The sequence below is a fragment of the Cnephaeus nilssonii genome (assembly GCF_951640355.1).
Source record: "Cnephaeus nilssonii genome assembly, chromosome: 1".
In the NCBI taxonomy this organism is placed as follows: Eukaryota; Metazoa; Chordata; class Mammalia; order Chiroptera; family Vespertilionidae; genus Cnephaeus; species Cnephaeus nilssonii.
The window spans coordinates 4061810-4086502 of record NC_137072.1 but is presented as its reverse complement, the minus strand read 5'-3'; the positions used below and the strand labels follow the sequence as shown (position 1 = coordinate 4086502).

The 24693-nt window shown below is 37.5% G+C and overlaps 1 protein-coding gene across 3 annotated transcripts in view; it reads right to left on the bottom strand.

Moving 5' to 3' along the window:
- UACA (uveal autoantigen with coiled-coil domains and ankyrin repeats) overlaps nucleotides 1–24693 on the bottom strand; it is a 124384-nt gene that overhangs the window by 29384 nt on the left and 70307 nt on the right. The window contains exons 1-7 of one of the 3 annotated variants that reach the window (XM_079771272.1): nucleotides 14770–15167; nucleotides 12368–12501; nucleotides 8147–8235; nucleotides 2858–2922; nucleotides 2001–2058; nucleotides 925–995; nucleotides 716–822 (exon numbers count right to left, since the gene is read on the bottom strand). In XM_079771272.1, coding sequence (XP_079627398.1) covers nucleotides 716–822; nucleotides 925–995; nucleotides 2001–2058; nucleotides 2858–2922; nucleotides 8147–8235; nucleotides 12368–12501; nucleotides 14770–14808 — 563 coding nt within the window. In that variant the 5' untranslated portion in view covers nucleotides 14809–15167. Of the gene's footprint in view, nucleotides 1–715; nucleotides 823–924; nucleotides 996–2000; nucleotides 2059–2857; nucleotides 2923–8146; nucleotides 8236–12367; nucleotides 12503–14769; nucleotides 15168–24693 lie in introns of those variants that run through there. The other 2 variants (XM_079771271.1, XM_079771273.1) reach the window with 2 other exon arrangements.

Here is a 24693-nt window from a genome sequence, read left to right as displayed (position 1 = left end):
CTCTGTAAAAAATCAATAAAATATATTTTAAAATAAATAAATTATTCAACTAGTGGAGGGGCTGTTTATCAGATACCTGTTGTCTAAAACTTTATGACCATAAACCCCAGAATTATAATATAGTAAGCACTATGAAATATCAGACCAGGAAAAGGGGAAAGAGAGAATCACAGATAGAAATTATAAGTGCACACCAACTAAAACAGCATAAAATACAGAAGCAAAAATTAACTAAGGGAATCGTGGGATAGAGAATGAACTCAGTGTCACAGAAGGAGGTGGCATTGTGCCTGAGCAGGATAAGGAGAAAAAACACCTTGAGAAAATCAGTACTGGAACATGTCAAGCTCCAGGAACAAAAAGACTCACTGACAAAGTAGACTGTAGATCTGATTTTTTATTGTTCTCTCTTGAATCTTATTTGAGCCCATTTTATTAAACACTTTCATAAAGCTTAAAATTATTGGGATCCTCTTTTGTGAATTCTTTGACTGGCAGACAGGCCCTAATCATTGCTTATATTTTGCATTTACCCGTCATCTTCCCCTATGTGCCTCTCCATCCTTCTTCAGCAGACTTTGAAGAAAAATAAGTGGTGCCAATTCCAAGGAAGGGCTGAACCAAAAGGGATGGAAAGGCTATCACAGCAGCAGAATTTCAGAATCACTGTGCATGCAGCTGGTATGTGGGAAGCTGTGATAAAAAAAAAAAATACCTGTTTTGTTTGTCTCTGGAATTAATATCCGCTCCTCTATCTATCAGCAATTGACATATTGTTGGCCTACACATCTGAGTAGCTAGAACAAGTGGTGTCCGCCCATCCTAAACAACAAGAAAAATAAAAAGTATTAAGACAACAAATCACCCAAAACATAAAAGCCAGAACACATGCGTTAAAATGAGAATAAACATAAATTGACTTACTACATCTTTGGCATTCACCGAGGCCCCATGGTCGCAAAGCAGCTGTATGCTAGAAGGACAGTCTGCCATAGCTTTGAGGAACAAAGGAGAATGATAAGTAATGAACAGCTGTTGCTAAGACATGTGGTGTTTTGCTAGGTCCATATAAGGGATAAATTCTTCTTTTGCTAGACTACCAAGCTTCACATCGTTCACTCTCAGTTTAGCATTATAAGCCTCAATTTTCTGTCTGAAAATGGGTTAGACAAAATAATTTTTATTATAAATATTATATAATTTATTAGGACCAACCAATATTTGTAGAAGACAAGAATATACTGCTCTTCTAAGGGTAAATACAGATAATAAAAATCAAACTTAAATTTTCTATTTATAGTAAGTTTCTAAACTTGGCTTTAACTGGCTTGATCTATGAAGTGTTAGCTGAGTTTTTATTAAAGAACTGGAGGCCCTGTGCATGAAATTCGTGCACGGGGTGGGGGGCGTCCCCTCAGCCCAGCCTGCACCCTCTCCAATCCAGGACCCCTCGGTCTAGACCGGCAGTCGGACATCCCTCACATTCCTTGACTGCTGGCTCCTAATCACTCACCTGCCTGCCTGCCTAGTCGCCACTAACTGCCCCCCCACCCCTACCACTGGAGATCCCTGAGATCAGGTTTATTCATCTTTGGACTTTTAGTATCTAGCAAACTGACCAGTAAATACTGACTGAATGAATCTTTCTAAGCTGTATAATCTAAAAATATATCTATTTAAATTTGAGTAAAAAATTATAATATTGTATTTCTCCATACATTTTTAAAAAAATACATTTTATTGGGTTTTTTTTACAGAGAGGAAGGAAGAGGGATAGAGAGTTAGAAACATTGATGAGAGAGAAACATCGATCAGCTGCCTCCTGCACACCCCCTACTGGGGATGTGTCCGCAACCAAGGCACAGGCCCTTGACCAGAATCGAACCTGGGACCCCTGAGTCCGCAGGCCAACGCTGTATCCACTGAGCTAAACTGGTTTGGGCTAGTACCTAGCCATTTTAACAAATGTTTCTTTCTGTCTAAGCACAATCTTTGCTTACCAGCATCATGAAGTGCAGTTCTTCCCTGCAGGTCTGCATGTTCCGTGGGACAATTGTACTGTTAAAATACAAAAACTTAGTCATCGAGAAGAGTTTTATTTTAAAATTAAATACCTGAAATCCAATGAGCAGCTGTTATTTAATCTTAAAATATTCCATTTATGAAAAAGAACCCCACCAAAAACTCTAGATAAGCCACTAAATATTTTGACATGAAACAAACATAATAATGTTATACTGTAAATTTAACAATATTTCACCAAACAGGAAAACATACAGTACATTACAATAACCTGGTACATATAAACTACATTATAGTTTGGATTTTGTATGTTTTTTTCCAGCATGGATTAAAACTTGCACAACTGAATCAGAAAAAACAAATGAGTTTTGCTGCTTAACTTAGTGGTGAAAATGTTTATGAAAATGTGTGACTGGACCCTTTAGCTGAAAATTCAGCCCACTAGCTCAGAGAAGTTTGTGGCTGCCTGATCACATGTTCAACTAGTGGTTATATTATTTATTTTAAGTTATGGATGTTTATTAAAAATAGATCCTATGTTGTCTTGCTTTATCTTATGCCATATACCAGACAACAGAAAATTCCAACCTCCAATTAACGTCAACAGGAAGGCCATGTCTTTTGTTATTTATTTTTAATACACTGAGTTATGCAATTCACTTCCCTCAGAGTTTTTGCTCTTTATTGTTCACATTCTTTCACAAAAGATGAAAAAAATATTATGTAAGCTAATAGTCAAATTTAGCCTACTATTTTCTTTGATCTCAAATTCCAAAAACACATCTATTGTTTGCAATTAAAATAATAAAGCCAAAATATTAACCACTTTTACTACCTGTAGAAGTTTTTGTAGGCATAATGCATGTCCATACTTTGCAGCCAGGTGAAGAGCATTTCTTCCTATAAAAGAAATAATTTAAAATACATGTGAATTTTTCCATAGAAATATGACTCATTTTTTCAAAAGTAATTGACAGGATATTTAATTTGTAAGCATGGTTTCAGTTTCTAAGGTGTTTCATCTGGGTTGATATTTTGATAAGATATAACTGTACACACCAAAACAACGAAAGTAGGAAGAAAATTTAAACATAATACAAATGCATAAATAATAAGCACTTTGTCTTATTTGCCCTGTACCTCTAGCAGTGCTTGAGACAGAGTAAATAATTAAATACTGGCACAGCAAAGAAGAGAGAGAGAGGAAGAAAAGAGAAAAGGAAAAAGAGAATGAGTAAAAAAGAAGAGAAAGATACCTAGATTTTTCATAACATTTCCATATAGGCAGCATGGATTCTAAAATAGAGGAAGTTAAGAGATATAAGTCAACAAAAGGGTATTCTGTAATTTCCATGCTTCAACTATAATTCAAAGTTCATTAAAAGGCTTTGTCTCTGAAAATCAGTACTGTTCAACTATGTGTGTTAAAATGTGCAATTTAAAGAAAATTATGAGGAGGGCAGGGAAGTGGTTACCAGATAATCTGAAAGGTTAACTCTGAATACTGATAAAGGTAAATTTGCAGAGAATGTTCTACCTCCTAATTATACTTATTTACCCATACGTCTCTCTTTAACGGTGAAAACTATAAGGGTTTCACCAGGATATTCCACCTTTCGATCTTTAATGCTCTCAATTTCTCTCTAAATTCACAAACTTTCTTACAAACAACTACACTTCACAAATAGAACTTTCTGCTAGAAAAAAAGTATTTTATGTTCTGTTCATCCTGAATAAATAAATTGACTTTTAACTCTCATTCAGTTTTATATAAGTTTAGATAAGTGGGTAAATTTTCTTGGGTCTGATCACTTCTGTGTAGCAGCTAACTAACCAGGTTGAAGAACAAAAAACAATGAGTCCAGGTGTTTACACAGGTATAGATAAAAGAGATTCTCTACTTACAAATAAGTCAGAGTGATGATTTCAAATTTTAATTTGCTACTATTTATGGACAAGTTTCCTAAAAACATTTTACATTGTAAAAAGTAACTACAATGACTGTCAATAAGAAAGAGTATGAACTGGAATGGTGGAAGTAGGCATAGTGGTGACAGTCCCTGGTGTTCAACAAAATGCCACAGAAACTTAGTCACATAAAAATGTCAGATCAGGTCTTTTCTTAGACAAATTCAAATCCAGCCACTTGAGACAGAGCAGTGAAAAATCAAGGAACCATCAGATCTAAAGCTCACTACTGTGAATTGTACTAAAGGTACATACCTGGTAAGACCTGGGTCACAAATACCTCAAAACCAAACTAACTTGAAATCTTTTTTTAAAAACATACTTTCACGTTGCTCACAAATAAAGCAATTACGATAAAATACATAAATATATTTTAGTCAAAAATTTTAAAATCAAATATCCACATCTAGATTATAACAAACTATATAATAACAACTGAGACAAGGTCCGTGTCCTCAGGAAAGAACAACTCTAAGGAGAAGCACAATAAAACCGAGCAAATAAAAGTACAACTAAACAACAGCAAAAGCAAAAGACAAAGTTAAGCCGGGTATGTTGGAACAGTGTATGAAATTATATCTGCTGAGCTTGGGAAGGCATTTGAGCCTGACCAGCAAAGAAGGAGGGAGGGCAAAAGTTACTAGATTGACCACTAGGCAAAAATGTCCACAAAGGAAAGAATCACAGACAAAACAAACAAAAAAACTACTTAAAAAAACAAGTTAGTACCTGTCAAGATACTTGAATCAGCACAAATGTAAAAAGTCTTAGATTTCTACAGAGGTATGGTTAGTCTAAGTTTCTAAAAATAAATATTCCCCTACATCAATGGAATGCATATATAAGTAAGACAAATTCTTTTGTTCCTTCAAAGGTGGTAAATAAATAGTTTGGTCTTCAATTTAGAATTTAATATATTTAGAATTTAATATACCATTAACCCACCCATAATTTGGCAATAACTCACTTTAATTCTAAATTGTAAATGTGGTATATTTAGGTAAGTAAAGATTTTCCTTATTAACTCAATTGTGATATCTCTCACTCTCCTTCTCACTCCCTTGCATTACTAAATACAGGGCTGGATAATAGGAATGTATTTTTTTTCTTTTTATTGTCTAAAGTTTTACATATGTCTTCGTTTTCCCCACTTGACCCACCCCCCCTCCAGCCATTCCCACCCCAGGCAAGCCTCTACCGCCCCAGTGTCTGTGTCCATTGGTTATGCTAATATGCATGCATAAAAGTCCTTTGGCTGCTCTCTAACTCCCCTCCCTGCCATTTGTCTCTGGATCTATTCTTGTTCATCAAATTATATTGATCATTATATCCCACATATGAGTGAGATCATGTGGTATTTTTCTTTCATTGCCTGGCTCATTTCACTTAACATAATGCTCTCCAGGTCCATCCATGCTGCTGCAAATGGTAAGAATTCCTTCTTTTTTTATAGCAGTGTAGTATTCCATTGTGTAGATGTACCACAGTTTTCTAATCCACTAATCTGCTAATGGGCACTTAGGCTGTTTCCAAATGTTAGCTATTGTAAATTGTACTATGAACATGGGGGTGCATATATCCTTTCTGATTGGTGTTTCTGTTTTCCTGGGATATATTCCTAGAAGTGGGATTACTGGGTCAAATGGGAGTTCCATTTTTAACTTTTTGAGGAAATGCCATACTGTTCTCCACAGTGGCTGCACCAGTCTGCATTCCCACCAGCAGTGCAGGAGGGTTCCTTTTTCTCTGCATCTTCTCCAGCACTTGTCGTTTGTTGATTTGTTGATGACAGACATTCTGACAGGTGTGAGATGGTATCTCATTGTTGTTTTGATTTGCATCTCTTGGATGATTAGTGACTTTGAGCATGTTTTTATATGTCTCTCGGCCTTCTGTATGTTCTCTTTCGAAAAGTGTCTATTTAGGTCCTTCGCCCATTTTTTGGATTGTTTATCTTCCTTTTGTTAAGTTGTATGAATTCTCTGTAAATTTTGGAGATTAAACCCTTCTCTGAAATATCATTGGCAAATATGTTCTCCCATGCAGTGGGCTTTCTTGTTGTTTTTTTGATGGTTTCTTTTGCTGTGCAGAAGCTTTTTATTTTTATGTAGTCCCATTTGTTTATTTTCTCCTTAGTCTCCATTGCCCTAGCAGCTGTGTCAGTAAAGATATTGCTACGACATACGTCTGCTATTTTGCTGTCTATGGAATCTTGTAGAATTTTTATGGTTTCCTGTCTTACATTTAAGTCCTTTAGCCATTTTGAGTTTGTTTTTGTGTATGGTGTAAGTTGGTGATCTACTTTCATTTTTTGCATGTATCTGACCAAATTTCCCAGCACCATTTACTGAAGAGACTGTCTTGATCCATTGTATGCTCTTGCCTCCTTTGTCAAATATTAATTGAGCATAATGGCTTGGGTCGATTTCTGGGTTCTCTGTTCTGTTCCAGGGCAAAAACTAAACTCATTTCCCCTGAGAATGGAACAAGACAAGGATGACCACTTCCACCACTCCTGTTCCATATATTACTGGAAGTGCTAGCCATAGCAATCAGACAAGAAGAAGAAATAAAAGGCCTCCAAATTGGAAAAGAAGAAGTAAAACTGTCCTTATTCATAGATGACATGATACTATTCATAGAAAACCCCAAAGACTCCATCAAAAAACTACTAGACCTAATAAATGAATTCGGCAATGTAGCAGGATACAAAATTAACACCCACAAATCCATGGCCTTTTTATACACCAATAATGAACTCACAGGAAGAGAAACGAAAAAAACAATCCCATTTACCATTGCACAAAAAAAATAATAAGATTCTCAGGAATAAACTTAACTAAGGAGGTAAAAGACCTATACTTGGAAAACTACAGGACATTGAGAAAAGAGATAGAGGAAGACATAAACAAATGGAAGAACATACCATGTTCATCAACATCATTAAAATGTCCATACTACCCAAAGCAATCTACAGATTCAATGCAATCTCCATTAAAATACCAACAGATATTTTACTTCAAAGATCTAGAACAAACTCTCCAAAAATTCATCTGGAATAAAAAAGACCCCGAATAGCCACATCAATCCTGGGAAAGAAGAACAAAGTTGGAGGAATCACAATACCAGATATCAAGCTATATTACCAAGCCACGGTTCTCAAAACTACCTGGTCCTGGCACAATAGGAATGTATTTATTTGTCCAAGCATGACCTCATAGAATAAAATATTACAGTTTTTAAGGAAATTCTCTGTTCTAGGTCACCTCATATTTAAATGAATAACAAAGTAGAAATGCAGAGAAATAAGCTATCAAGAGTCCCAGAGAACTGAGAACGATCATCCTAATGAATAGAAAACTAGCATACTCATTGAAGAAAAGCAATAGTTGTGTTCAAATACTTAAAGGTCTACCTAGTGATGTGCACAAAGACTTACATTGTAAGATTTTAAAAGACAGATATAGGTATGACTAAGTTTAAGAAGAAATTGTGGTAAGGGATAGACTTAAACTATCTACAAGAAATAATTTTTTTATGTACTTAGCTAGCCAAACATAGAACAGGTTTCCTTGTGAGGCATAATAACTAAGAACACAGACTCTGACAGCGATGTATCCACTGAAGGACCCAGTGCCTCACAGCCTCATTGGGATGATGTAGGGATAAAAGGAGTTAGTACCTATAAAGGACTTCCATGTTATGTCAGTGTCAGCCATTCTTGTTATGATCATTATTGGTAATGCTTATTGTTATAAGGCAGTTAGTTCCCCATCACGCAGCATATCCAACCAAATGCCAAATGACCTTACAACACAGAGGATTCATATACTGAATAGAATGAATATAAACTAAATGGCCCCAAATGGTTCCTCAAAACCTGAGATTTTAAGATACTGTAACACTACCAAGACCAGCACTGGACTTCAGGTCTTCAACTGCTCATCAGTTCAGTAATTCTTTCTATAAAGTATTACTATACTTGACCTCTCCCTCAGGATACCTCAGAAGTAAATATTTTCTCAACTACTTAAAAAAACAAACAGAAGATTAAGGACTTCTCTTTTAAAATCACATTTAGGTCTGAATAAGAATATTAGCATTAGACAATGCTTGTATCTTTCTGTTTTGTAACGGACTATGGAGGCAAACATACCTGCAGTGTCACTGGTTGTAATATCAACTCCATTTACAAGGATGGCATTCAAACACTCAAGATTACCCTTTGAGGCCACCACATGGAAGCTAAAGAAAAAGAAAATATTTATCATACCATGAAACTACCAAAAGTCAACTGGAATGTTACACTGATGTCACCTTTTATTCAAAAGACACACACACAAACGTTTTAAAGGCTGGAACTCCTATATATTTAATACAAGAAAAAAAAAAAACTATCCCATATACTGAAAAACTCATTTTAACCCAAATATATATAAGGGGCCAATACTTTCTAGAAATACCTCCTTAGAACCAATGGAATATTCTAATATTCAATAGTCTTAATAATAGAAAATAGGTACTATAAATCATTAACTCTATAGTTTATTATTTCAGTAGAAGGCACTGGTGCTTGAAACTTAATAAACAAACTGAAAATTTCCTATCAGCAGTGATATACTAGTAAATATAATAAATATCTAATTTGCTTAGTTTCAAATACACTGAGACTGCCCAAACAAAGTTACAGCAGAATACTAAGGCCAGACTCATCAAAAACCTATCCCTTCTTTTTAGAATTATCACATTAAACCTAGAATAGAAAAGTCTTCAAAACAACAAACTAAACTACACTTAAAAACCATAAAAGAAATGGCATCTTCTCCTCCAAAAGTACCAACGACTACCATTAATTCTTCCTTTTGCTCATGGACCTGTATAACTGATTGATAGTTGTTGTTTTTTTCTTGTATTAAATATATAGGAGACCTTACATTGACTGTACTACACCAAATCTAAACTGGTAAGTAAATACAATAAGACTTGTTGGCAAGTGATACATCAGGTTTTAATAGAACTGAGGCCCTAAACAATAACCACTGTGGAGATGGCAGGAGATAAAGGATGAGTAAGTACTTAAAAGGTGCCTGGATACAGAAACACTCCGAAGTTCTCATCAGGGGTCTTTCCTGACCACATCATTTAAAGGATTTATATTTCCCCATTCCCTGAAACCTCAGTACTCCAGTTCCCAACCCCACCTTTATTACTCTATATAGAATTACATATTTTGTAATATAACATATAAATTCAGGATTTATTTTCTTTATAGTCTATCAATCTCTTCACACTCAACTATAAACTCCATAAAAGCAAGGATTTTTGTCTGTTTTGTTTCCTATTATATTCCCAGATGCAACCTAGTCAGATGATGAGCCCTCAAATATTTGAATAACTGAATGCTTAGAGACAAAATCTGGAGTTTACAAATTCACTTTAAGATATTACAACATTCAGTCATGCATCTCTATGATGGATATAAATGCAAACTAGAGACCAAGAACTACTAATTAAACAGATTTAGTACAATTTGAATTAGAGAGAAAGAGGTATTTCTGATAAAAGGAATATAGTATTCTTAAAAGTTGGATAAATTCTCATTTTACAAGAATTAAAATGCTATAAGGTTGAGGGTGTTAATCTCCTTGCAGCACAGCAGTGGGGAATTATCCTATGCAATGCACCATTAGAACCTCTTAAGGAATGTTAATTTCTTTCAAGCACAGGTTTTTATTCTCCCAACAATCTTAGTGATATTTTTTGATTGCCTGTTTTCATTTCTTGGCTTATAAAATTTGGAAGACTTCTTTCTTCAAAATAATTCAATATTATACACTAATGATGTACTAAAGGGCAGAAATCACAACAATCCACAATGCATTATTAATCCTGGTGCGCTAAAAGTAGATGTGCATCAGAAAGAAGATACAGCAATCACTAAATTGTATGTGGAGTTGTCAAGGAAATTTGGGGAAAAAAAGCATTACAGAAATACCCTTTTGCAATTAAAAACGGCAATACATTTTCCTTTTTTAAATAAGACATGTACTCTACCATAACAGAAATGCAGATAATTTGGACAATCCCTACCTCTGAGGACAACTAGAAAAGCAACATAAATTATAAGACATGTATGAAGTCAGCAGTGAGCTAACAAGATAGTGAAAAATTATGAGGCCAGAGGCCCAGAGAGGAGGAGGGCTTGGTGTTTGAGGCCATTTTAGTCAAGGAGCAACTGCTGATTCCAGAGAAAACATCTGAAAAGCTGAACAGCACATCTGACAGCTTGAGGGGTTATGGAGATGGGAAGTGGAATCCATAGCTCTCCAAGTGGTAGGGAGGTTTTTTGGTGCATCTGACCCTTTTCCACTGGCAAAGGACTGCAACCTAGGAGAGAGGTGAACAGGAAGAAAACAGATCCTTGCAGTGACTATGTCCAGGCTCCAAATATATAGTTTTTGAAATTAGATTGAGTTCAAGGAGCACTTGTTGCTTTTGTCTTAAATTTTCAAATTAAACTCCCTCCCCAAAATCATCCAAAATAAAATATTTTTATAATTATACATAATAAAGAAAATATATTTGTAACAGGTTGTATCTGACTAAGTATAAAATGCTTTAATTAAGGGAGAATACAATTTGTGAATAACAAAAGGAAAATATTTTATCCTATAGATCCCAGAAAGAACTCTATTTCTTATAGTGAAAACCTCAAAAACTAATAACTCAAATATTTCACAAAATTATGTTTATAGTTCATCAAATTATATCATGTTTTTATAACTTTGACCTTTAATATAGATAATTTCACTCAAAATTGATCTAGATAAAAAAAATCTAAGCAAAAACTCAAGCAACCATTAATTCAAAACACTGAAAGTGTGGACAGGCAAAACTGAAGAAAGGTTTCAGTGAAGATTTTCAATCACAAAGAAGATTCCCTTCATCTTTTAACATCTTGGTGTTTGGGAAAAAAAAGAAAAATGAAAAACAAAGTCAGTTTTAAATATTAAGGTTTCACCATTTATACTGTGATCCCTATAAATAGCTTAAAATTTAGCCAAAATAGGAGTAGGATTCAAAATAACCAATGTTTCTGTAGCTATCAAATTGCCTACTGGATAAGATTAAAAGAATAGAGAAAAACAAACTTTTCAAACTTTATTGCTCTTAAAAACTATTTAATTTTTAAGTCATGCTTTGTTATTTTTACTATTTTCAAATAGCTAAGCATTCTAAGATAGTGACCCATATCAAGAATTAACTATTCACCAATACAGATCCAGAGACATAGAAGCATGGGACAGACTGTGGAATCTCAGAGGGAAGGGGTGGGAGGAGGAAGAGATCAATCATAACCCATGGACACAGACAATAGGTGGTGAAGGCCTGCGGTAGGGGGTGAGGGGCAGGGACAGGCTAGAAGAGGTCACTGGGGAGAAAAAGGGGACATATGTAATACTTTCAACAATAAAAATTTAAAAATAAATAAATAAAAGGATGTAAAGACATAAAAAAAGAATTAACTGTTCACTTCTTAATATTCATTGCTATATATTTAATATGTGCTTGCCAGTCATGATATTCTAAATAAACTCATGCACGTATCAGACTGAGAGAAATTTCAGGAAATGAGACTTTTCAGCTCTAACTTTGGAAGGTTTCCCAGATTTGGTTTTAACTGCTATAATTATAGATGATGGTAACAGAACCTAGATTTTACCCTTTAACTCAACTGACCCCCATCCTAAACAGAAAGGGAAATGATGAAGACTGAGGAGGGACAGGAGAAAAGATAAACATGTAAACAAGCCAGTAGTCCTCAGTAACACAGCAACAAAGGGAAGGATCACCACCTTTGTCACCCTAAGCCACACAAGTTCTTCTGCCTTCCTTTCTACTGTAAACATTTTCATTTACACTAAATTTAATTCTCATTTCCCCAAATTTACAAATGAATTGGGGTTGTGAGGAAAAGGCAGTGCAATTTATAGAACTCTTTTCAAGATAGTAACTTGGTTTCATATCCCAGCTCTGTAAACATTTCCTACTTCTTTTAGAGGGCCACTGTGAGGATTAAATATGATAAGGAACATAAAAAAGGTTATAGAGCAAATGCACTAAATAATCCAGTCTGTGGTTTGCCACAAGGCCTAAAGAACTAGACTACAGGTAGTACTTTAGTATTCTCTCTCTATCTTGGAAATCTTTCAAATTGAGAACAATGTTTAAAAGTGATGTTCAAAAGATTTTATAATGTCAGGTTTGGTAAATACTTTTTAATTTAAAAAGTTGATAACCACAATTTACAAACTTCATCTGTTTCCCAAGGGTCTTCCCAAATTCCCTTTAGGAAATTATCATCAATAATACTTACACAGATCTGCCTTCCACATCTAGCTTGCCTGGATTGACCCCCTTTTTGGCAAGGATTGAGGACACTTTTTCTACATCTCCCCTTTCTGCTGCTTTCATCAATCGGTCATCATATTTGTTCCAATCTGCTGCATGCTACAAAATTTAAAAAAAAAAGTAAACATAGCATACTAAAGAAGAAAGGAAAAGCAATATTGCATATACATCACTCAGTTTCCAATTGCATCCCAAATTTCCTTCTTCCTGCTGTGTTAATTTCACAGAGAGAACCTTTCAAAAACATGATAAAGAAGAACTATATTTAATTAGACTTTTGAGAAAAAGCATGTTTCTCATGTTCTCTGCTGTTTTCTTTGCCTTCGGAACAAAGAAAGAAAATAATTGTTGAACACCTACCCTGTGCCAGGCATAAATTACTTAAACAACCCTAGTAAACTAAAACTATCATCCCCAATTAACAGATGAGAAGTCAAGGCTCCAGGAACATTAAATGACTTAAGTGGCCAAGCCCAACCATGATTTCTCATAATTTCCACAATCAGTGTGCTTTTCCTATTCTCTAACTCATGCTTTCTGATTTGGTTCTGGTTACATCTGTTTCAAAACCTTTTAGATGCAGTAGAATTCTGCACACATTTTAAAATCTCCTTCCCGTCCAGTGGTTGAGCATTGACCCAGGAACCAAGAGGTCAAGGTTGATTCCTGATCAGGGCACATGCCTGGGTTGCGGAATCGGATGTGCAGGAGGCAATTGATCGATGATGGTCTTCACTCATTGATGTTTCTATCTCTCTATCCCTCTCCCTTCCTCTCTCTCTAAAAATAAAATCAACAGCAACAAAAACCTCCTTCCCAACTTGAGTAAAAGGCAAATTATACACAGACACACACTCAATAGAGAAAGCAATTCATTATGCTTATATGAGGGTAAAAACGAAACTTCTACATAGAAAAACACTCTACAAAGGACTCTGAAGTAGTAACTACTTAAAAATCCTAAAATAATACATTACAGGTGACTTTCATTTTCTTCCTTCTTATTTACCTTCAACATACATTATTTTTGTTTTAAAAAAGATTTTTAGTTTTATCAAAAGCTCACTGTACATGTATTTATAAGGAAGAACAAAGGCAATTTTTAAAATATCGTCTAACTGAATCAAAGCTAGCTTTGATTGGAGAAAACACATTCAAGACATTCTGAAACCAAAAACTTGGATCTTCTCTTAGTAAGCAGAAATGTAGAACCCAGAACTAAAATATACATTATTTTAGCCTTTTAAAATATTATAGAGTAAACTTATTGCTAAATTTTGTGTTAAGTCCAGTATTATTTCTAGGGCAAAAAAATGATATACATGTTTTTGACTTAACTGACAAAGCAATTCCTATGTCCATAAATACCATAACAAATTTCTGGGGGGCAAGGAAATTAATCACTTATATGAGGCATATCCTCTAAGTGTTTGAGCAATATGATTATTTTATATCTGCTATCCCCTCCAAACTGAAAGAAAAAAATTGCCAATTTTCTAGCTAAATAAGCAATGTATTTATGTAATACTTGAAGTAAAAAATAAATATAAAAGTTAAATATGAAAAAGGATAAATACCTTACATTTTAACCCACTCCTGAAATAGAATCTGGTTTAGGTACCTACACAGACTTCAGAATTGTTGTCTCTAAATTCATCAAATTTGGAGATGAACCCACTTCCTTCTAATTTCAAAAATTCAAACTGACAACTATGAGTAGAGATAGTTCTACTTATTGACTCAAAGGCTAAACTATATTTTAGGTTATGTGCTTCTTTAAGCTTTAAAACAAAACAAACAGTTTACTGATTCTAAATTGGAGAGTAGTAGTAGATGTAGGTCTCGGATACTATGTTTTCAAACACCTAAGGGATTAAGTCACACAAATACTTGCACTAAATTGATTAAGCTTTTCTTGCAGTTAAAGCAATCTCAAATTTATTTCCAAATAAATTTACTGGTAGAGAAAGGAGCTATTTAAAACACTAAAAAATGGTAAATTCCGAAAGACTTATAAAAAGATAATTAAAGGTGATTAGTCTCATATTATCATGTGATTTTCACTTCTACGCCACCAAGCACAGTTTTCCCTTTGGCTCAACTGTCAGTTAACAGAAATACTGCTCAGTTATTAAGATTCTACTACGTGGAAAAAAAAATATTCTACTATGTGTTTTTTAAACCTAGAAAAAGAAACAAGAACTTTTTGTTTTCTATTACTAACCCCAATCTGTTAATCAGATAAATCAGAAAAAATATAATAAGATAAAGAAACCAAAATTAATAAAACAGTAGTACATTTTAAACGAATACAGTTCACAAAGCCTAACAGAACATTTTGTTACACCGGGCTACCTGGATACCTACTTTGTTCTTAGGAGCACAAGAAAACCAACAGTTCATCATAGACAGGACTTAGTTTTTGTTGCTAACAGCAAACTACTACAAATTAAGTTACGAATCTCTGTAGCTGACAAAGCAAGCAGGCCCACAAACTCTTAATCAGTGACTTGGCCCTCTCTTCAACTCTTCCTGTTCTCCAATCCTCATGCTGTGCTACACTTAGCTTGGATCTCTAACGATATTTTCTTCATCTTCGGGATCCTTCTCCGCCTTCATAATACTTGAAAATTATCTTCCTTGTTATGCAGAACTTGAATACGAGCAGCCCTAAGTCAGGTACTGTAACTCCTCCTATTTCTTACTCCTTAGAAGCTGTCCTTCAAAGCTTCCCTTTCCGGGACTCTGGTGGACAATCTGAAGTGCACTCTGCATCCTGCTGCCTCAACACTGCAACACAGACGCTGTAATGCAAGATAAAACTGACCACATCCGAATCTCCTGTAAACAGTGAAGGCTTTCTCCCATTGGTCAGGTCTATTTTAGATTCCATAGGCCTTGTCAGCTGAGTGACAGAAAGCAAGCAGTAGCTAAGAATATACTATAAATGCATGCTTCTCCTCTGAGTAATAAATTTCAGGTCTACTGGGGGACCAATGACTCAAACATATTGTAAAACATGCTTATTATATCAAAACAACTTGTGTGACATTATGACAATACTGAGTCAAATTTGATTATTCCACAAAATAATATTTAAAATCAGCTTCATTCAGTCTTAGGATCATCTATGGTGAACTGATAATAACCTTGATAAACAGAATATAAAATTCTATTTTAAGCAAATGTGTCACACTTTAATTTAAGGAAACACACATACTAACACTTTCAAATTTTGTCCATTTTCCTTCCTTCCCCTGTCACTCTCCTGCACACAACCAGGTTTCAGTTTACAAATGCTGCCAGTCTGTCTACCAACATGTTAAATGAGAAGAGCCAGAGGCACTGCCAAGACATTAAATAGACTGCATCATGATGAATACTCTTCAACAAATTTTAAATTTAACTCAGTACTCTTAATTTCCAAGTTTAGACCCCTGCCTGATATGACAAGTAAATATTTTATCAGTGGAAAATCAAATTATCAGGATTCTGGGATTAAAAAAACAAACTGATTAAATACTAAAGGAGGCAAATGTATATTAAACATTGAGCTAGACTGTAAATAAAACTCTATTTGGGGACAAAGCAGATAATTTCTCCACATTCTGATAATGTTTTGCATATTTATACCAACACTCCTACATTACCAAGGACCATAACAAACATCTGCAAGCTCCAGGGTGGTTTTTACCTTCTAGTTACTTCAACAGCATGAGAATAATTTCTACTTCCTCCAAAAAGACAGGTGGGAAAAGTGTTTCATAAGAATTCAAAACATCCCAACACCTTGTTTTTATGAAGGAACTGCTATACTTACTATAGAACATGCATGCTGCCGGTTAAAAATTGTTATGAAATTCACTAAAAAAGTCAATTTCCTACTATTTACATTAAAAATATATAATAAGGTCATAGACCATAATGCATTATTTCTGAAACAATGATTTGTTCCCCCCGTCAAATCACATTAGACATCACAATGAATTCTTGGCTGGATCCAGACTCCACCCGCTGTATTACACCCTTCTTGAAAGGAAATCTGGAATAGAACTCAGGATCTGTCCTTTGGTTAACAAAGCAAGCACATTCTTTCTAGAAATAGGACAGCAAGGCAAAGGAAACAGAAAGAAAAGGGGAAACCTGTAATAAGTATTCAAAGCCATATAAGGAGCTATCCCTGCTAAGGCTCAGGAGACAGGATTTACATGCCCTCTTGTCCTACAGAGGTCCTGAGCCTCCACAGCCGCTGGGACTTAATCTTCTGTTCCTATTCTCACACCCTTCTTCCCACATATTCCCCAAGAACTCTAGGTAAACTCCCACCTTTGCTGTCCCATGTGCCTACAAGATTCCTCCTTCAGGTTCTTCATTCAGGTTCTTCTTAAATGTCACTCCCTCAAAAGGCTTCTCAAACCTCTATCTAAACAGCCCTAGCCCCACTGCAAATTCCTGAGTGTTTGCACTCTTTAACTACCTGCCCTGTTTTACTTTTCTTTACAATGCTAATCAGTATCTGCCATTATATCATGTGTTTATCTGTTTATTAGCTTACTACCCATGTCTGATATTTGCTTCAAAATAATGAATTCACTAGCACATTAAAAGCATTATACACCATGACAAATGGAATTTACAACCTATTTAAATTGCAATGTAATACACCACATTAACAGAATTAAGGACAAAAATCACATGATCATATCAATTGGTGTAAAAAAAGCATTAGACAAGATTCAACATCTTTCATGATTAAAAAACACTCAACAAACAAGAAATAGAAGAAAACTATCTCAATATAATAAAGGCCATATATGAAAAGCATAGAGCTAAAATCATTCAATAGTGAAAGACTGAATTTTTTTCCCCCTAAGGTCGGAAATAAGATAAGGATGCCCACTCTCACTAATTTTATTCCACATAGTATTGGAAGTCCTAACCTGAACAATTAGGCAAGAAAAGGAAATAAAGGCAAACAAACTGAAAAAGAAGTAAAACTATCTGTGTGCAGATAACCTGATCTTATATGTATGTAGAAAAACCTAAAAATACCACAGGGAAAAAGAACTCTTAGAACTAATAAATAAATTCAGCAAAGTTGTAGGATACAAAATTAACACACAAAAATCAATTGTGTTTCCATATGCTTACAATGAACAATCAAAAAAATAAAATTAAAAACACAAATTTCATTTACAGTAGCATAAAAAATTACAATTAGGAATAAAACTAATCAAGAAGGTGAAAGACTTGTACACTGAAACTACAAAATATTGCTGAATAAACTACAAAATATTGCTGAAAGAAATTAGAGAAGACACAAGTAAATAGAAATACATCTGTGCTCATGGATTGGAAGATTTAATACTGTTAATGTGTCAACACTACCCAAAGTGACCCACAGATTCAACACAATCCCTATCAAAATTTCATTTTTTTGCAGGAGTATAAAATTCATCCTAAAATTCATATTGAATCTCAAGAGACCCCCAAACAGCCAAACAATCTTGAAAAAGAAAAACAAGATTGGATGTCTCACACTTCCTGATTTCAAAACATATTAGAAAGGCACAATAATTAAAACAGTGTGGCGACAGATACATAGATCAATGAAATAGAATAGAAAGCCCACAGGTAAACCCAGATATATAGGGTCAAATGATCTTCAACAAAAGTGCTAAGGCCACTCAATGGGGGAAGGACAGTCTATTCAACATATGGTGCTGGGAAAACTGGATATCCACATAGAAAAGAGTGAAGTTGTCTTACACCATATTAAAAACAATTCAAAATGATTAAAGACCTAAATTTAAGATCCAATTATAAAACTCCTAAAAGAAAATACAGGTAAAAGCTTCATGACATTCGATTTGACAATGATTTCTTAGAGATGACACCCTACAGACAACAAAAGTAAAAATAGACAAATGGAACAACATCAAACTTAAAACTTTGCACATCGAAAGATATCATTAACACAGTGAAAAGGCAACCTATGGAATGGGAGAAAATATTTGCAAGTCCTATGTCTGATAAAGGGCTAGTATGCAGAATATATAAATAACTCCAAACAGCATAGATGGACTTGTAGAGTATTATGCTAAGCGAAATAAGCCAGTCAGAGAAAGGTAAGTATCACATGATCTCACTCATATGTGGAATCTAATGGAAAAAAATAAAATAAACTAATGAACAAAATAGATCCAGTGACATAGAGGCATGGAACAGACTACGAATCTCAGAGAAAGGTGGGGGAAGGTGGGTGGGTGGGAAGAGATCAACCAAAGAACTTATATGCATACTAGAGGCCCAGTGCATGAAATTCATGCAAGGGGCTTCAGTCCTCGCAGCCATGGCAGCTTGCCTTGGCCCTCGCAGCCCTGGCTTCATCCAGAAGGTCGTTCGGCTGTCTGGTCTAATTATCACACTTCTATTATTATAGATGCTTAACACCATTAATCATTAGAAATGCAAATCAAAATCATAATGAGTTATCACTTCATACCCACTGGGATGGCTACTATAAAAAGAAACAGAAAATAACAAGTACCGACAAGGATGTGGAGAAATTGGAACCCTCATGGACTGTTGCTGGGAATGAAAAATGGTGCAACAACTATGAAAAACAGGATGGCAATTCCTCAGAAAATTAAAAATAGAATTATCATATGATACAGCAATCCCTCTTTGGGGTATATATCTGAAAGAATTGAAAGCAGGGTCTCGAAGGAGTATTTGTACATTCAGGTTCATAGCAACATATTCACAATAACCAAGAACTAGAAAGAATCCAAATGTCCATTAATGGATGAATAGATAAACAAAATGTGGTATATACATGCAATGAAATATTATTCAGCCATAAAAAAGGAAGGAAATTCCGACACATGCTATAACATGAATGAATTTTGAGGACAGTGAAACAAACCAGTCCCAAAAAGAAAAATACTGTATGATTCCACTAATAGTCAAATTCATAGAAACAAAAAGTAGAATGGTGGTTAACAGGGGCTAGGCAAAGAGGGAAATGGGGAGTTGTTGTTTAATGGGTATAGCATTTCAGATTTGCAAGATGAAAAAATTCTGGTAATCAATTGCACAACAATGTGAACATAGTCAACACTACTGAACTGTACACATAAAAATGGTTAAAATGGCATAAATGATTAAAATGGTTAAAAAGCTGTGATACATTTACACCATGGGATACTATGCAGCAGTAAAAAAAGAAGGACCTGGAGAGTATTATGCTAAGCGAAATAAGCTAGTCAGAGAAAGACAATTATCACATGATCTCATGATCATATGTGGAATCTAATGAGCAAAAAAAGTGATGAACAAAACAGATCCAGACTGTCAAATCTCAGAGGGAAGGTGGAGGTAGGTGGGTGGGAAGAGATCAACCAAAGAACTTGTATGCATATATGCATAACTCATGGGCACAGACAATAGGGGATAAAGGCCTAGAGCAGAAGGTGGGGGCAGGCTAGAAGGGATCATTGGGGTAAAAAAGGGACATATGTAATGCTTTCAACAATAAAGATTAAAAAAAATAATAAAGATGTGAATTATATCTCAATAAAGCTGTTAAAAAAGAAAAAATGGTTAAAATGGTAAATTATGTTTTTACCATAATTAAAAATAATGAAACAAAAGAAACGCAATCCTTCACAGTATCATTATCATGATTAATATGAATTAAAAAAATTTTTAAACAAAATCAAATGGATCAGGGTATAGATAAAGTAAGATTAGCCATAGGTTAACAACTGTAAAAGCTGAATTATAGGTTCATCAGGGATCATTATACTAAACTCTCACCTTCTGTTTATTTCACACTTTTGATACATCCTATATAATAAAGAGGTAATATGCAAACTGACCATCACTCCAACACACAAGATGGCCACCCCCATGTGGACACAAGATGGCTGCCACAAGATGGCCAGCAAGGAAGAGCAGTTAGGGGTGACTGGACCGGCAGAGGAGGGCAGTTGGGGGCGACCAGGCCTGCAGGAGAGGGCAGTTAGGGACAATCAGGCCAGCAGGGGAGGGCAGTTAGTGGTGACCAGGCCGGCAGGGGAGGCCAGTTAGGGGCAATCGGGCCAGCAGGGGATCAGTTAGGCATCGATCAGGCTGTCAGGGGAGTGGTTAGGGGGTGATCAGGCAGGCAGGCAGAATCGATTAGGGGCCATCAGGCAGGCAGGCTGGTGAGTGGTTGGAAGCCAGCAGTCCTGGATTGTGAGAGGGATGTCCGACTGCCCACTGGGATTGGGCCTAAATGGGCAGTCGGACATCCCTCGAGGGGTCCCAGATTGGAGAGGGTGCAGGCTGGGCTGAGGGACACACCCACCCCCTCCCATGCACGAATTTCATGCACCGGGCCTCTAGTGTTCTAATAAATCTAGTTGATGTATAAAATTTTAAACTACATTACATGCTGATCACCAAGGCTCTTCACTGATTCATTAATATGGTAGGAAATGCAACAAAGGATGTGCTTAATTCACTCTGGATTAAAATGAAGCTATTGACATTTCAACATATCTATGTGAGTCAATGTCATATACTTATAAGGTAAGCCCCATGATATAAAAAGAAAGCATTCTAAAAAGGAACTATCCTATATAATAAAAGGCTAATATGCAAATTGTCCCCTCAGGAGTTCGACCGACCGGCAATTCAACCATTCGCTATGACGTGCACTGATCACCAGGGGGAGGCACTCATCTGGCAGCTAGAGAAGGAAGGCCCCGGCCGGCAGCCAGCAGCCAGCAGAAGGAAGGCCCCGATCAACCCTGATCACCGGCCAGGCCTAGAGACTTGTGCACCAGGCCTCTAGTCTATAATAATAAAAGGGTAGTAGGCTAATTAGACCGGACATCATTCCAGATGTCCTTCCTGATGAAGCCGGGGCCAGAGGGTAGCCAGCAGCCCGGGTCCTGGGTGCTGGAGGGAAGCTGGTGCTGGCAGCCAGGGGAAGGAAGGCATACTCTTGCATGAATTTTTGTGCCTTGGGCCTCTAGTCCTATCTAATAATAGAGTAATATGCAAATTAACTGTACCTCTGCAACAAAATGGCGGCCCCCATTGCCACAAGATGGCGGCGCCCAGCCCGCTCAGCCCTGCCGGAGTCCCCCAGTCCCAGGGAGGGCTGCCGCTGAGAGCCGGGCAGCCCGGGTGTCCGGCTGGGAGATGCCGGGGACCCATGCTACCATGCCCTCCCAGAGGCAGTCCCAGGTGACCGGCTGGGAGGCATCCGCACCCCCACGCCGCCATCCCCTCCCAGAGGCAGCCCGGGGTGTCCGGCTGGGAGGCATCCGCGCCCCCACGCCGCCATCCCCTCCCAGAGGCAGCCCGGGGTGTCCGGCTGGGAGGCATCCGCGCCCCCACGCCGCCATCCCCTCCCAGAGGCAGCCCGGGGTGTCCGGCTGGGAGGCGTCTGTCCCCCACGCCGCCATCCCCTCCCAGAGGCAGCCCGGGGTGTCCGGCTGGGAGGCGTCCGCGCCCCCACGCCGCCATCCCCTCCCAGAGGCAGCCCGGGGTGTCCGGCTGGGAGGCGTCCGCGCCCCCACGCCGCCATCCCCTCCCAGAGGCAGCACGGGGTGTCCGGCTGGGAGGCGTCCGCGCCCCCACGCCGCCATCCCCTCCCAGAGGCAGCCCAGGGTTTCTGGATGGGAGGCGTCCGCGACCCCATGCCGCCATCCCCTCCCAGAGGCAGCCCCGGGTGTCCGGCTGGGAGGTGCCCCCACGCCGCCAACCCCTCCCAGTGGCAGCCCTCCGTGCCCCCAGGGAGCGATTTCAGTACTGATGATTCTACCAAAGGAAAAGTTTAGAGAAAGAGAGGACAGAAAAGGAATACAAGGAGAAAAGAAAGAAAGGACAAAAGATGAAACATCAAGAAAAATAAAGAGAAGAAAAAAAGGAAGAAACAACCACATGATATCACCTTTCCAAGTCTCATGAAATTCCTGTTTAAGGAGTTTATTTTATGACTCTTTTAGTTTGGGTTTACATTTTTATTGTTTTGTCAAGACCACGGCAGGTACACTGTCCAATATGGTGTGTTTTTTAAATACATTTTATTGATTTTTTACAGAGAGGAAGGGAAAGGGATAGTGAGCTAGAAACATCTATGAGAGAGAAACATCGATCAGCTGCCTTCTGCAGTATGTGCCCCCAACCAAGGTGCATGCTCTTGACCGGAATCGAACCCGGGACCCTTGAGTCTGCAGGCCGACACTCCATCCACTGAGCCAAACCAGTTAGAGCTGTCCAATGTTAAAGAAAAAACCCTATCTAATAAAGAGGGAATATGCAGGGGAGGGCATTTGGGGGTGACTGGGCTATCAGGGGAGAACAGTTGGAAATGATCTGGCTGGCAGGGGAGCAGTTAGGCGTCGATCAGGCTGGCAGGGGAGTGGTTAGGGGGTGATCAGGCTGGCAGGAAGAAGCGGTTAGGGGCAATCAGGCAGGCAGGCGAGCAGTTGGGAGCCAGCAGTCCCGGATTGTGAAAGGGATATCCGACTGCCTGTGAGATCGGGCCTAAAGAGGCAGTCAGACATACCCGAGGGGTCCCAGATTGGAGAGGGTGCAGGTTGCGCTGAGGGACACCCTCCCCCAGTGCACGAATTTCGTGCACCGGGCCTCTAGTCCTATATAATAAAAGGCTAATATGCAAATTGTCCCCTCAATCAGGAGTTCAACTGGGAATTCAACCAGGAGGTGGGGCTGGATGGCCAACTGCCTGCGGTCCCTCTCCCCAGCCAGCCCCACCCCCATTCGCCGCCCCCCCCCCCCCCCCGATCGGGGGCATGGCCAGCCAGCCAACCTCCCGCATCCCCTCCCCCAGCCAGCCCGGCCCGATCGGCCCCAGTCGAGATGAGCTGGCCAGACCCCTCCCATGCATGAATTCGTGCACCGGGCCTCTAGTCCTATATAATAAAAGACTAATATGCAAATTTTCCCCTCGGGAGTTTGACCGCTTGCTATGACATGCACTGACCACCAGGGTGCGGCGCGGAACAAAGGAAGACCCCAGCCAGCAGATGGCAGGTGGGGGAAGGAAGGCCCCGATTGGCCCTGATCACCGGCCAGGCCTAGGGACCCTACCATGCACGAATTTCATGTACTGGGCCTCTAGTATATTATAATGAATACATTTCTATAGTAGGGCACTGCATTGGTTTGAAAAGGAGAAATTTATCAAACTCAGAAGCAGCAAGCCAAAGTACCTCTGGGAAGAGTCGAAATACTGTTTCTAGAGAAGAGAATAAATATAACATTCAAACACAGAACAGTTATTTCACTAGGTAGACCTAAATGGATGTTAATGGGGGGATGAGGACAAATATGTAATACCTTAATCAATAAAGTAATTAAAATGCAAAAAAATAATAAAAACTCTAAATCAAAATAAAGGAAATCACTTAAAAGTTTTAACAGTGATGCCTCATATTAATATCAATTGCAAATTCATAACTTTTTCAGAAATAATGAAATTTTTAAAAATGTAAAAGTATACAAAATTTGTAATACATTTAAATTTATATATGAAAATAGAGATGACCTATAATTCTATCATGCAGAAAAGACCATTATTAAAAATGTTTATATTGAACTCTAATCTCTTTTCTGTTAAAAAGTCTAATTAAGATTTTTTTAACTTGAATGCGTTAAACCGTTGCTTTATTTATTCACTATTTAGAGTAGAAGGTCTCCTGAGAAAATATTTATAGATACAAATAAACAAGTAGACTTTTAAATACATGCAAATCCATATAAAATACTTATATTTACAGGGTAAAGTCAATAGATCACAGCTACAATGAGTTGATGACCAGCAACTTTTGATACATTATCCAGAAGAGAAATACATAAGATGACAGCAAAACTTTCATAGAAAACTGCTTAAAGCCAAGAGGAGTCATGCTGAAAACAAGTACCTAATTCATAGATCTTAATAATTGTAGTGTCATGAACCCAATCAAGAATCTGATGAGCCAGGCCAGTGTGGCTCAGTGGTTGAGCATCGACCTATGAACCAGGAAGTCACAGTTCGACTCCCGGTCAGGACACATGCCCGGGTTATGGGCTTGATCCCAAAAAGGGGGGTGAAGGAGGCAGCCAATCAATGATTCTCACTCATCATTGATGTTTCTATCTCCCTCTCCCTTCCTCTCTGAAATCAATAAAAATATATTTTTTTAAAATAATCTTATGAATGCAATGGACCCTCTTTAAAAATTATACATGAGTACATATTCTTACAAATTTATATTTATTTTCACG